Source organism: Crocuta crocuta, unplaced genomic scaffold, assembly GCF_008692635.1.
Source record: "Crocuta crocuta isolate KB4526 unplaced genomic scaffold, BGI_CrCroc_1.0 scaffold25, whole genome shotgun sequence".
NCBI classification, from domain to species: Eukaryota; Metazoa; Chordata; class Mammalia; order Carnivora; family Hyaenidae; genus Crocuta; species Crocuta crocuta.
Window position 1 is genome coordinate 15,662,843 of NW_027532015.1, and position 12,496 is coordinate 15,675,338.

At 34.9% G+C, this 12,496-nt stretch overlaps 1 protein-coding gene and 1 pseudogene across 6 annotated transcripts in view; both read left to right on the plus strand.

Annotated features, from left to right (window-relative positions):
- The window catches only part of AHI1 (Abelson helper integration site 1), a 209,248-nt gene that overhangs the window by 53,834 nt on the left and 142,918 nt on the right, over positions 1-12,496 (plus strand). For all 6 annotated transcript variants that reach the window (XM_077776050.1, XM_077776052.1, XM_077776053.1 and 3 more), the window contains exons 15-17: positions 2,566-2,684; positions 5,361-5,491; positions 7,860-8,000. In XM_077776050.1, coding sequence (XP_077632176.1) covers positions 2,566-2,684; positions 5,361-5,491; positions 7,860-8,000 — 391 coding nt within the window. The remainder of the gene's footprint in view (positions 1-2,565; positions 2,685-5,360; positions 5,492-7,859; positions 8,001-12,496) is intronic.
- LOC144241560 (small ribosomal subunit protein eS12 pseudogene) lies at positions 1,284-2,050 on the plus strand (annotated as a pseudogene).

The window sequence follows — 12,496 nt, forward strand, 5'->3', positions numbered from 1 at the left end:
CCTAGAAATAAATAAAAACATTTAAAAAAAAAAAAAAGAAAGAAAGAAATAAAACATTAAATATTTTTTTAAGAGTTTAAAAAAATAAAAAAAATAAAAACCGTGTGCTCAACATTTTGTCAACAGTCCTTCCACAATGATGTAATCAAAATTATATAATTATGAGTGGGGTCTACCATTCAATCACAATAATTGTTTTAATTTAACTTTGCTAAGTAGGCAGAATCAAATGAATAAACTTTCATTTTTGGAGTGTTTTTACGGTGCCTCGTATATTAAGCAATATTGTTGGTGCATATTCACTGCTTTTTAGTTAAAAATACAAAATGAATTCTTAAACCTGAGTTCTGTATAAGTTGATATAGTTTCTGTCTTATATGCTATACTTTTATTCTTAAGGTTTTTTTCTTCTATAATAGCAGTTGTCCTCATTTGAAAAAAAGACACCTTTTATGAACTTTAGTTGAATCTATCAGATCTCTTTAAAAAACTGCCTATTCTATTTTTAGTCATTCCCCTCTAGTCTATCAGATTAATGATTGATAGCTTGGGATTCATATTGTAGATTAATTTCACACACTTTGAAAAGAACTTTCTAATTACTTACATACCTGAGGGATTGGCAAAACTCCCAAGATACCTGTTCCAGTAATTTGTATGTATAACGCGAAGTCTATTATTTGTCTTAAAAATCGTGTGTTTCTTTACTTCAGTATAGTAACTAAAAGGCAAATTTATCTTCAAAATCTACAACCTGATAGTTACTTGAGACAGTCCAAAATTAAAAGGAAGTGAACTGGAATGTCTTTCAGTAGCTACTGCCCTAGAACAAACTGTAGACTCTGATTTCTTACCTGGTTCTCTTCAGCCAGCGGAGTGAGACATGAGGTTATACTCAGCTGTCCCTTAAGGTGAAGTGTCCATGTGCAATTGCACACACTCCTTGTTACAGGACATGGCCTTCAAAACTAGGGCTTTTTTAGTTTGAAGATGAGTATGATCAAGAAAACTACAGAGGAAATCGTTAACAGACACTACAAACGCTAGACATGCTAGCACTTTTGTCAAATTCATGTCCAACACAACTTGTTAGCCAGCTCTGTGTTTTTGATTTTGCACATTTGCGTCTGTGTAAATGTTCCTCATACCCCAACAGTGCCTCCCCACCCCCAAGTTGTCGTAGTTCAATCAGCATCACCCCCCCTGTGTTGTCAGTGTTTGACTTTTTCCTGTAACTTTTAAAAAGGAGCTAGTGGCAGGTCTCAGTGTCAGGCAGCAATAGCATGGGCTCAGCTGCCGCTGCTGGAACTTACCCCTCCGTACTTCAGCTAGTGCCAGACCACCTCTGAAGAGGAGACCCTCTAGGAGCTGGAGACAAAGCATCAGTCGGGTCCTCGAAGAAAATGAAGGCTAATTCCAAATTCTGCCTGCAGGTTAAAGCAGACTTTCTGCTGACTCTGTGGACTTTAGTGTAAGCATTTTGCTTTAGTAATTCTTCTGTGTGAGGCTCATCCAGGCAGAGTTTCCTTCAGTGTATAGGTCTTGACATCATTAGCCAGACATCTTCCATCGCTGCCTTAAATAACTATCCGAAAAAAAATCTTGGAGGCTCAGGTGCACTTGAGGTTTGGCTCCATCATAACCCACCACCGTACGGAGGAAGGCATTGCTGCTGGATGGAGGTGTAATGCATGTTGTTATTGCTTTACAAGAGGTCCTGAAGACCACCCCCATCCACAATGGCCTAGCATGTGGAATTTGCAAAGCCGCCAAAGCCTAGACAACCATCAAGCCCGTCTTTGTGTGCTTGTATCCCACTGAGATCAGCCTCTGTATTAGTGGGGAGACATTTTGTGTTGAGCACCAGATCAGCCTCATTAAGGTTGATGACGACAAGAAACTAGGGGAGTGGGTCAGCCTCTGTAAAATGGACAGGGAAGGAAAAGCCGATAACGTGGTTGCTTGCAGTTGTGTGATGGTTAAGACTATCTATGGCAGAGAGTCTCGGGCCTAGGATGTCATTGAGGAATACTTCAAATGCAGGAAGTGAACAAATAAAAATCTTGGTTCTTGTTCCTAAAAAACAAAAAAACAAAAATAACGTAAAACTACAGTCTAAATCAGATGAGCTCAGAATAAGATGCATAGCATAATAGCATATCTTTTTCGGGACAAAGTGGAAATAAGTACCTGAAAAAATAATCTCAGACTGAAATAGAATTTGAAAGTTAATTTGGTACTAACTTTTGCAGTTATAAAAATTAGAAGCTTTCTCTTATAATGGTAAGCAAGAAAATTCAGTGTTAGAAATTAGGTTTTAGGAAGTGCTTTTTATTTGGGAATATACAATAATGTCAGTTAAGTGCAGCATTATATAACAGAAGATACATATTATCAGCTTTATTTTCAACCTTTATTGGGAATTCTTTGGCTAACAATTTTAAAGGATCCTTTAAATTGCAATCGAAAATGACTTCTTCAAATTAATTTTATACTCTAAAAGGTGCTTCATATTCAATAAACTGTTCAGTGGTAGTATTTTATAATCTTTTTTAATCATTTCAGGAAATTAAGGAAAGTGAGTTTAAGGGGATTCCCATAAGTTATATGGAGGTTCATCCCAATGGAAAACGATTGTTAATCCATACCAAAGACAGTACTTTGAGAATTATGGATCTCCGAATGTAAGTATATTTCAATATTGACAGATAAAGTGCTCATAGAATAAGAACTGAATTAATTCATATTTATAAAATGCAGCTTTGTTCTTAAGTAGACAATTTTTCCCCTGGAGGACATCTGACAGTGTCTGGAAGCATTTTTGAATGTTAGTATATAGTGGATAGAGACCAGAGATACTGCTAAGCATCTTATAGTTTGTAAGACAGCCTCCCCACACAACAAAGAATTTTTTGGCTCAAATGTGAATAGTTCTGGAGTAGAAATATAGTCAGTTGCTCTTTTTTGTCACAATTAAAGAAGAAGAAACTTCTACCATAGATATCTTTTACTTTGATGATACTGGTAAAGTGTACTACTCTGATATACTATCATAACAGAATGAGATGGCTTTTGATTAATATGTCCTTGTTTTTCTTATTCTGTTTTATTTCTCAATAAGGAAAGGAAATATCCTTAATGTAAAAAGCAGAGAAGTAGAGTTCTGGAAAAACTAACATGGTCTTCTGATGGTTTTTGTTTGGTGTTAATAGTACTTGTAAAACAAACAAGAGAAAGCTAGTCCTACTAGTTGTCATTATTGTATTTTGAAAGGAAAATGTGGTAGTCTATACTAGTTTATTCTGCAATTATCTTTTAGGGCTGTTACAGCCTTCAGTATTTAATGTGGAGCTCTTCAGGGTACTGACATCAGTGCTATGTGAGAATGATTAGCAGAATTTGTTCATTAGGAGTTTATAATCTAGTTGTACTGCCTCCAGAAAAACTCACAAAACATTTAATTAGGCTACATTGTAAGATCTTCTAGGATTGGAATCTGCTTATTCTTTCATGAATAGTACCTGTGTTATGCCTGGCAGATAGTAAGTACTTGATATGTATTTTTTTAAATGAAGATAAATACGTAATAGGATTATATCTTTCATGGCAATAGAAAGGTGATGATAAGTCTACTATAGTATTCTGTTAAAGGCTCTATGGAGAAGCTGACCTTTGAGCTCAGTCTTGAAGGATGGATAGAATTTAGACAAGATAGAAGTATTGTCAGGAGGGTGGAAAACATGAAAAGCCTGGAATAAAATTCAGAGGTAGGATAATAGAAGTTGTGTTCAAGGAAGGGTGGATAAATCTGTAGATGCATAAGTTTCTTGATAAGGAGCGCTGAGAGAGAAATTTTTTTATTTGTTTTTAAAGTTTACTCATTTATTTTGAGAGAGAGCGCACATACATGCAGGAGAGGGACAGAGAGAGAATGAGAGAGAGAATCCTAAACAGGCTTCATGCTATCAATACAGAGCCCAACACAGGGCTTGATCCCACAAATTGTGAGATCATGACCTGAGCTGAAAGAGCTGGACCCTGAGCCAACTGAGCCGCCAAGGAGCCCTGAGAGTTGTTTTAGAGGTAGAGATTAGAGCCAGATTTTAGAAGGCCAGGCCTAAGAAGTTTGGTTATTCTCTTTCTAACTAGTAAGTAGTATTCAGCTTAGAATCATGCTTGAGCTCTAGAGGCAAACTGCTTAAAGGCAAATACTGCCTTTTCCATCCCTGACCAACCAACCATTCTCTGCCTCTTTCCCCCTCACATGGGAGAAATAATATAACATATTTATAAGAGTTTTACAGGGAATAAATTAGTTTACGTATGTAAAGTACTTAAAACTTTACACCATATAGCAAGGACTCTAGATATATTTGGCCCAAAAGCCTCAGGTCTGGGAATTTATGTGAAAATAATCATAAAACAGTGAAAAAGTACATTTACAGAAGGTTGTTCATAGAAATCATGTTCATGGTAGGAGAAAGCTGGGAACATTCTATTGTCCCATAGTAGAAGATTTCTTAAGGTACATTTAGACAGTGATATAATACATACCTCCTATAATGATAATACCTAATCTATACTTTTGGACACAGAGGACTGTTATTCATGAATCATTGTTAAACTAGGCACGATAGTGTGTTTACCTGCACATAGCAAGCACTAAAATGTTAGCTATTATTCACAAGTAAAAAAGTCTAGAAGGTTATATACCATATTAGATGATTTAATAAGATTTTAATCTCATATTTCCACAAGTATACAACTATACATTGTGTGATCTTAAAAATTTATCACATGGGGGTGCCTGGGTGGCTCAGCTCAGGTCTTCATCTCACAGTTTGGTTCATGCAATTGAGCTTTGTTGGGCTCTGGATTCTCTCTCTCCCTCTCTCTCTCCTCCCCTGCTCATGCACGCTCTCTCAAAGTAAATAGGTAAACTCTTTTTTTTTTTTTTTAATTTATCACCTGGAAAAAATAAAAGAACATAAAAATTCTGTACATTCTTCAGTAACCAACTCAAATGCTACTTCTAAAATGTTGGCTCTCTCTTCATAGAAATAATCACCTTTATCTGCAAAGTACCCTTTTTATTCTTTTGTGGCACTTTCTATATCCATTTTCTGTTTAACATTGATTCATTCCTTCTCTGTCCTGCTAAATTAGAAACTCCTTGACCTGGGAGTCCCTGGGACTATCTTTTCTTTATTCTACACCCATCATAGAATGTCTCCCATGTAACAGAGTCTCAAAAATTGTTAAATGCAAATGAAGTATTTAAGAGAAAAGTTTTTTTTTTAACCACCAATCTTTTCAATGGTTAAGACATATTACATTTGTGAAATCTTTTTTGTTTGTAGATTAGCAGCAAGGAAATTTGTAGGTGCAGCAAATTATCGGGAAAAGATTCATAGTACTTTGACACCATGTGGGACTTTTCTCTTTGCGGGAAGTGAAGATGGCATAGTATATGTTTGGAACCCAGAAACAGGTAAATGTTTCATTGATCTTAAAAATACTTTTGGGTTTGTTTTTGTTTTGAATAAAGGTGAAAACTGCCATTTTCTGGAATAATTTTCAGGGAGGTTCTGATTTCAGGCTCTCAATTATGTTTGTCAAAATGGGAAAGCTGATAATGGAACTAAGCTGCAGTCTAAATTTGTATTACATTCTGTTCTTTACTGTTTTGATAACTTTCACATTGTAATTCAAGGTTTATTCTGTCCTTGCCTATAGTGAGAGATTATCAATCTTAAGAGAAGTATTTTTTTTATTGCAGTTGACATATGATATTAGTTTAAGCTGTGTGACAAACATAATGATTCAGCAGTTACATTACAGAATGCTCACATGCTCAGTGTAGCTACCATGTGTCATCACACAAAGTTATTACAGTATTATTGACTATATTCCCCATCCTATATTAAGAGAAGTACTTAATTAAGATTATAATGCAAAATATAAAATATTTATAAGCTGTATTTGGAATATAAGTGAGTATACGCATGGCTAAATATCTGTAATATATTTTTATTAGAAATAAATTGTCAAAGTTTTGATGTCTGAAACTTAATAGCAATTTACCTGAGGCTCCTGGCTGGCTCAGTTGGTAGAGCATGCAACTCTTGACCTCAGGTTGTAAGTTCAAACCCTACATTGGGTTTGTAAAGGTTACTTAAGAATAAAATCTTTAATTTTTCATAGTTTATTTTTTTTATTTTTAAGACAGAAAGAGACAGAGCATGAGCAGGGGAGGGTCAGAGAGAAAGGGAGATACAGAATCTGAAACAGGCTCCAGGCTTTGAGCTGCCAGCACAGAACCTGATGTGGGGCTCGAACCCACGAACTGCGAGATCATGATCTGAGCCAGAGTCGGACGCTCAACCGACTGAGCCACCCAGGCACCCCAAGAATAAAATCTTTAAAACAACACAAAAAAAGCCAATGCAGTTTACCTCAATTACTGTAATTAATTCTTTTCCCAGACAGGAAACTGTTACATTGCGGAGTTGATTTGTGCCTCACCTTTGGTTTTCAAAAGAAAAGCTAAAACCACATAAACATTTTTTAGCACTAAATTGAGAGATTTTATAAAATTTAAAATATCTTTAATTAATAGTATTTGGGGGAAAAATTTAAAAATTAATAGTATTTGGTTCACTGTGTTTATTCTCTTGATTTTTTTTCCAAGTGTTTATTTACATTCCAGTTAGTTAACATATGGTATAATATTAGTTTCAGGTGTAGAATTTAGTAATTCGCACTTACACCACCTGGTACACATCACAAGTGCCTTCCTGAAGCCACATTCTCTCACTTTCCCTTAAGCATTTTTGACTAGTCAGTTCACTTAGAGTTTTTTGTCTTTTTCTTATCGTGTTTTGATACTTTAGGATCAGTTTGGAAGTATTAAATCTTTTTTTCCCTTCAATAAATAGATCTAGGTTCTTTTCTTTGTGAGTTCTGGTTTTCATAGGTTCCTTAGATCTCTCTGTAGGCCTCTTTTAGCCATTAATAATCAGATGTATTTTTTTAAATTTTTTTAATGTTTTTATTTATTTTTAAGAGAGAGTGTGTGTGAGTGAGTACGGGGAAGCAGGGCAGAGAGAAGGGGAGACACAGACTCCAAAGCACGTTCCAGGCTCTGAGCTGTCAGCACAGAGAGCCCTACGCGGGGCTCAAACCCGTAAACTGTGAGATCGTAACCTGAGCTGAAGTTGGTCACTTAACCCACTGAGCCACCCAGGTGCCCCAGTAATCAGATGTATCTTTAAAGCANGGGTTCTCCCTGAGTTCTTTGTCAGTTGGCATTTGTTCAGCTCTGTCAGATTTCAGGGTCAGATATTTCTCTACTACTGAGTTTTTTGTTTTTATTTTGTGCCTTGTAAACCTCATTGAAGAGGTTGAATTGAAAAGTAGAAAAGGGGGTCCAACAGGATGAAAAATAATTAAATATAAGAGTTACTTGGGCGCCTGGGTGGCTCAGCTGAGTAAGTGTCCGACTTCGGCTCAGGTCATCATCTCACAGTTTGTGAGTTCAGGTCATCATGATCTCACGGTTCCTGCGTCTGAGCAGCACACGGCACAGGCTCTGTGCTGACAGCCTGGAGCCTGCTTTAGATTCTGTGTCTCCCTCTCTCTGCCCCTCCCCTGCTCACGCTCTGTCTCTTTCTCTCAAAAATAAATAAACATGAAAAAATTTAAGAGTTACTCAACTATTTTTACATATTTTAAGTTTTCATGTAAATAACGTAGCTTCATTATTACATACTGTAACTATTTTAATTAAGTTGCAGAATAATCTTCTAATGAGAGATATTTGAAATAGTACAGATTATTGAATGTCTTTTCTTATTTAGGAGAACAAGTCGCAGTGTATTCTGACCTGCCATTCAAATCACCCATTCGAGACATTTCTTATCACCCACTTGAAAATATGGTTGCATTTTGTGCATTTGGGCAGAATGAGCCAATTCTTCTGTATATTTATGATTTCCATGGTAAGTTCACTGCTGATAAGTAAAGAATATTTCGAGCAACCTTTACTTTTAGACTGACCCAGGAATCATGTACTCTGTGAAAACTCTCAACCTTTGTATTAATAAAGGCTTCTTGGATATATTTTAAGACCCAAACAGATTAAATAGATTATATTATTATTATGTTATAACATTTTATTTTTCCAAAAGCACTGTAATTATGGAGTTTAAATATCAGCAAAAATACACATAAATGGTTGTGCCCTTCTGTTGGAATCACAGAAAGATAGTCAACACTTTTTTTGTAAATTTAACTAAGTCAAATTCACCTAAAAATTGTTTGAGTATTTGTTAAAGGTAAATAACATTTCGGAAATAGGATCTTTAATGTTTTCAGTTGAATATTTAATTTCTTATTCCATGTTTCTTTTTTTCATCAAAGCTCATAGTTATAATAAGTCACAGTTTTAAGATTTTCTTAATCTTGGGGTGCCTGGGCGGCTCAGTCAGTTAAGCATCCTACTTCGGCTCAAGTCATGATCTCACGGTCTGTGTGTTCAAGCCCCACATCAGGCTCTGTGCTGACAGCTCAGAGCCTGGAGCCTGTTTCAGATTCTGTGTCTCCCTGTCTCTCTGCCCCTCCCCAGCTCATGCTCTGTCTCTTTCTGTCTCAGAAATAAATAAATGTTTAAAAAAATTTAAAAAAAAGAATTTCTTAACCTAAAAGGAAGGCAAAAAATCAAATGTCAGTGAAAACAAGATCTGGAATTAGAAATTTAATGTCTTTTTTAACTCTAAAATTACACTTCTCTGTCATTCTGAGAAAAAATAAATAAGGACTCTGGGCACATTTTTCAGGAATAATATAGCATTCTTAGAATTGTTTGGGTTTATGCTGTTTCACACATTTCTTTAATTTCTGTCCTGAAATTAGGATTTCATTGTTCTCGTTGCATTGATAGTGCTGTCACTCCCAAAATTACAGTTCAGTTTTCTTTATATGTTAAATCCTATTGAAAATAAACGGTCTTTATTAGTCTCTGATTTGTTTAGGGTGTCATGTATCACCATTCACTGTTTTTGCTAAGCTAGGATGGCATACATACAGGGTCATAAACGCATAAATGTACAAATGCGCCTATTATAGGTAACATTAATGTGGGATTATTTGGCAAAGAGTTTTAAATTTAAATGAAATGTGAGTGGTTACATTTAAGTGTTCACAATAAGAAATTCACAGAAATATTAGTGGTTAATTGATTATTGGTTAATGTTGTGATAAGTGCTAAATTATTAGACAGTTAAGTTCTAAACCTGAAATTGTTGATCACTGTATGGATATTGTTATGCTATTCCAGGCACATTATATTAGAAAATAATTTGTAAAATTGAAATTTATTTTTAAAAACCTCACCAAGAAGAAATCAGTTTCTCTAACACATATTCAAATTTGGTGACTGGTGCAAACGTGTATCCAGAGACAGGTCTTTCTCTGTGTCACCTCTAAATCTTCCTGTGAAGGAGAGTCACACTTAGGCACTTAATCCCTGGGACTGTCATACAGAAATTAGCAGCGCAGTTATTTCCTCAGAACCTTTAGAGGTTTCACAACAGTCTTCATTTAATGAATTCCTAATGTGCTTTTTTTTAGACTTTTGAAATTTTCACTACAAATGCAAGTGAAAGTCCCACTCTTATCTTTTTTTTATTCAGTAATTTTTGGTCATGAATCAAGGGTTTCCATCAGGAGATTAGCCCAGTTGGATTTGCTGATTTGGTTTTGAGGCAGTAGGCCTCAAAACTTGGACTAAGAAGTCCATTCTAGAAACATCAGTAGAAAGAGCAGAGTGCTTTTAGGAATTCAAAAGCAGAGGTTTTAGGTTCATTTCTGTTGCTGTAGTGACCTGGTGCAAGCCTCTTGCCTTCCTGAAGCTCCATTTCCTGATCTGGTCAGTGGTGCTGCTACTGTTAATACCTGTGCCACGTAAGAGAGCTATTTGTGAGAATCCTGTGAGTCAGAGACTGTGAAAGTACTTCATAAATGGAAAAAGGATATATTAAAACAAGGAAAAAGGTAAAACGGGTTGTTACCATGTTCATGTAACCCATATAGACTTGACTTTGTGGCAGTTTAGGTTTTAATATGCTGATAAGCACCTCTCTATGAAAGGGAATTGTAAAAAAGGTTTTCTTCCCCTCTTTTTATTCATTCTGTTGACAGCCTTTTATTTATTAGAGTATGCACCTTTTTGGGTCAGTTGTATTAGAAAATAAATCATGAAGATAAGAACATCGTATTGTATCTATACTATATTACTGTCAAATGAAGGAATTCAAAGTGTTTCAGAAATTAAAAAGTTCAAACAATACACATGGAATTTAAATTATTTTGTACCATGATTTTAGAACACAATTTTCAATATACTAATACCTTTAAAAACAAAACTCAAAATGTTTCAACACATTTTCCTAACTATTTTTAAAATGAGGAAGCTTAGGAAGAAGTTACATAATCCCAGGCAGTCCACGATTTAGCACAGTTCTTGTGAATGGTGTATATTCGTAAGAAAACAGAAAGTTGTTTTAGACCCAAAATATTTTACTCATCAAATACAGGTCAGAATCATCAAATGAAATAGTATTTGTATTTTTTATTAAAATTTATAATATTTATTATTAACCTATTATAGGTTTGCCTTATATTTTATTTGTTTTTTAGTACAGGAATATTTTGCCCAAACTTTCTTGTCAGAAAATAAAGTTTACATGTATCTTTATATAAATGTTTTAATGGTAGAAAATTTAAAAGATACAGACTAGTTACATGATTTTAAAATAGTATTTATCAGAGCTGCTCATTCGTTTAGACAGACATTTTTCAAGGAAAATGGAGCAAACTCATTTTTTTTAAATAAGTTGAATAAGCTGTGAATGAGACCACAGTGGTAGCTAAATGTATCATCTGTCTTTCAGTTCTAGCAAAATCTGTGAAGAGTCAGCAGGCATCTTTCTCTGCTAAGCATATGTTCAGGTTGTGGTCTTTTGGGTCTTTCATTCTACTGGCTTTTTGCTGTTTTTGGTAAGAAACACAATTTTTACTTTCAGAAGGTAGTTTTATTTGCCTGATGTTGAAAGGGTTAATCATCTAGTAATACAAAATTTAGTCACAGAGTACCACAAATAATGTACTTTTAGGATTCCCATAATAACAGAGTACTAGTCAGAAGAAACGGCTTCCACTGAATTAAATTTATGAAGCTAGACTTTAGCAGTTAATGTTCTGTTATTAATATATGTTTACCTCCATCTCTAGGCTCCTGTTCTACATGTAATGATAATCATAACTAATACTTCTAAAGCACTTTCTTTGTACCTGGTACTGTTTTAAGTGCTTTACATATATTTACTTCATTTTTCACAATAATCTTAAGAGATAAATACTATAATTATTCTCATTTTACATGAGCCAGGACTTGAATCCATGAAGTTTGGACTTGGAGACCATGCTCTTCTTTGCTATACTAACCCACCTTTTTAGCAAATTTCCTGAAGTACTAGCTTTTGATTGTCTAATAAGCAAAATTTTTTTCTGCAATATCATTTACTTTATGCCTCTTGGTATGTGATTTTTTTTGTATTGTCTATACTTTGTGGGGAGAAGAGATGGAGGCTTATTCATCTTTTTATTACCCGTACGTGGCCTGAATACTAACACACATGTAGTATTTTAAGTAGGATCAAGTCTTAATTTGGGAAGTTGTCAGCATTATTTGATAATCCCAGGTAATGAGCCTGATTTTCCACTAGGTGGCAATCTCTTCTCTGAATCAGATTAACTCTGGAGTACTTTTTAGTCTTAGTGGCATACTTAGGCAATACAAATGTTTACTAAGCATCTGTTGTGTGCCAAGTTGAGTAGGTCTATAAAATCCAAGAATCAGACTCAGATTACCATGCCCCTTTCCAGTCTTTTGTGCTTTCCAAGTTGTTGATTAAACCTCCAGAAGAATTTTAGTTAAACTGAACAATGATCTCTAGCATTGACACTAACTGTGATTTTATTTTTAGGATTCATATTCATGAACAGTCACCTACATTGTTATTGTTAATAGCTTTATTTTGGACACTGTGACATACTTTACCAGAGTTCAAGGCAATGTATACCTTTATGTTCCTATAAAAAGTTTGTTGTATAACTTGCTCATTGACCAGAAGTCCGTGGTGTTTGCAGTGCTTTATGTCTAACATAGTACCTGGTATATTACTGATGTGCAATAAGTGTGTGAAATGGGAATTACAAATCCTGTAGAATAGCATTTTTCCCTTAAATTTTATAAAAAACATAGAATGAGAGGTATGATCAGTGAGTAAATTGGGGGCTCATAGTATTAGTAGGAGCTAAAGTTTATCAAACATTTACTATGTGTCCCCTACTCTTTTTTTTTTTAGTGTATTTATTTATTTTGAGAGAGATAGCGAGTACAAGTGGAGGAGGGATAGGGGGAGGAGGAGAGACA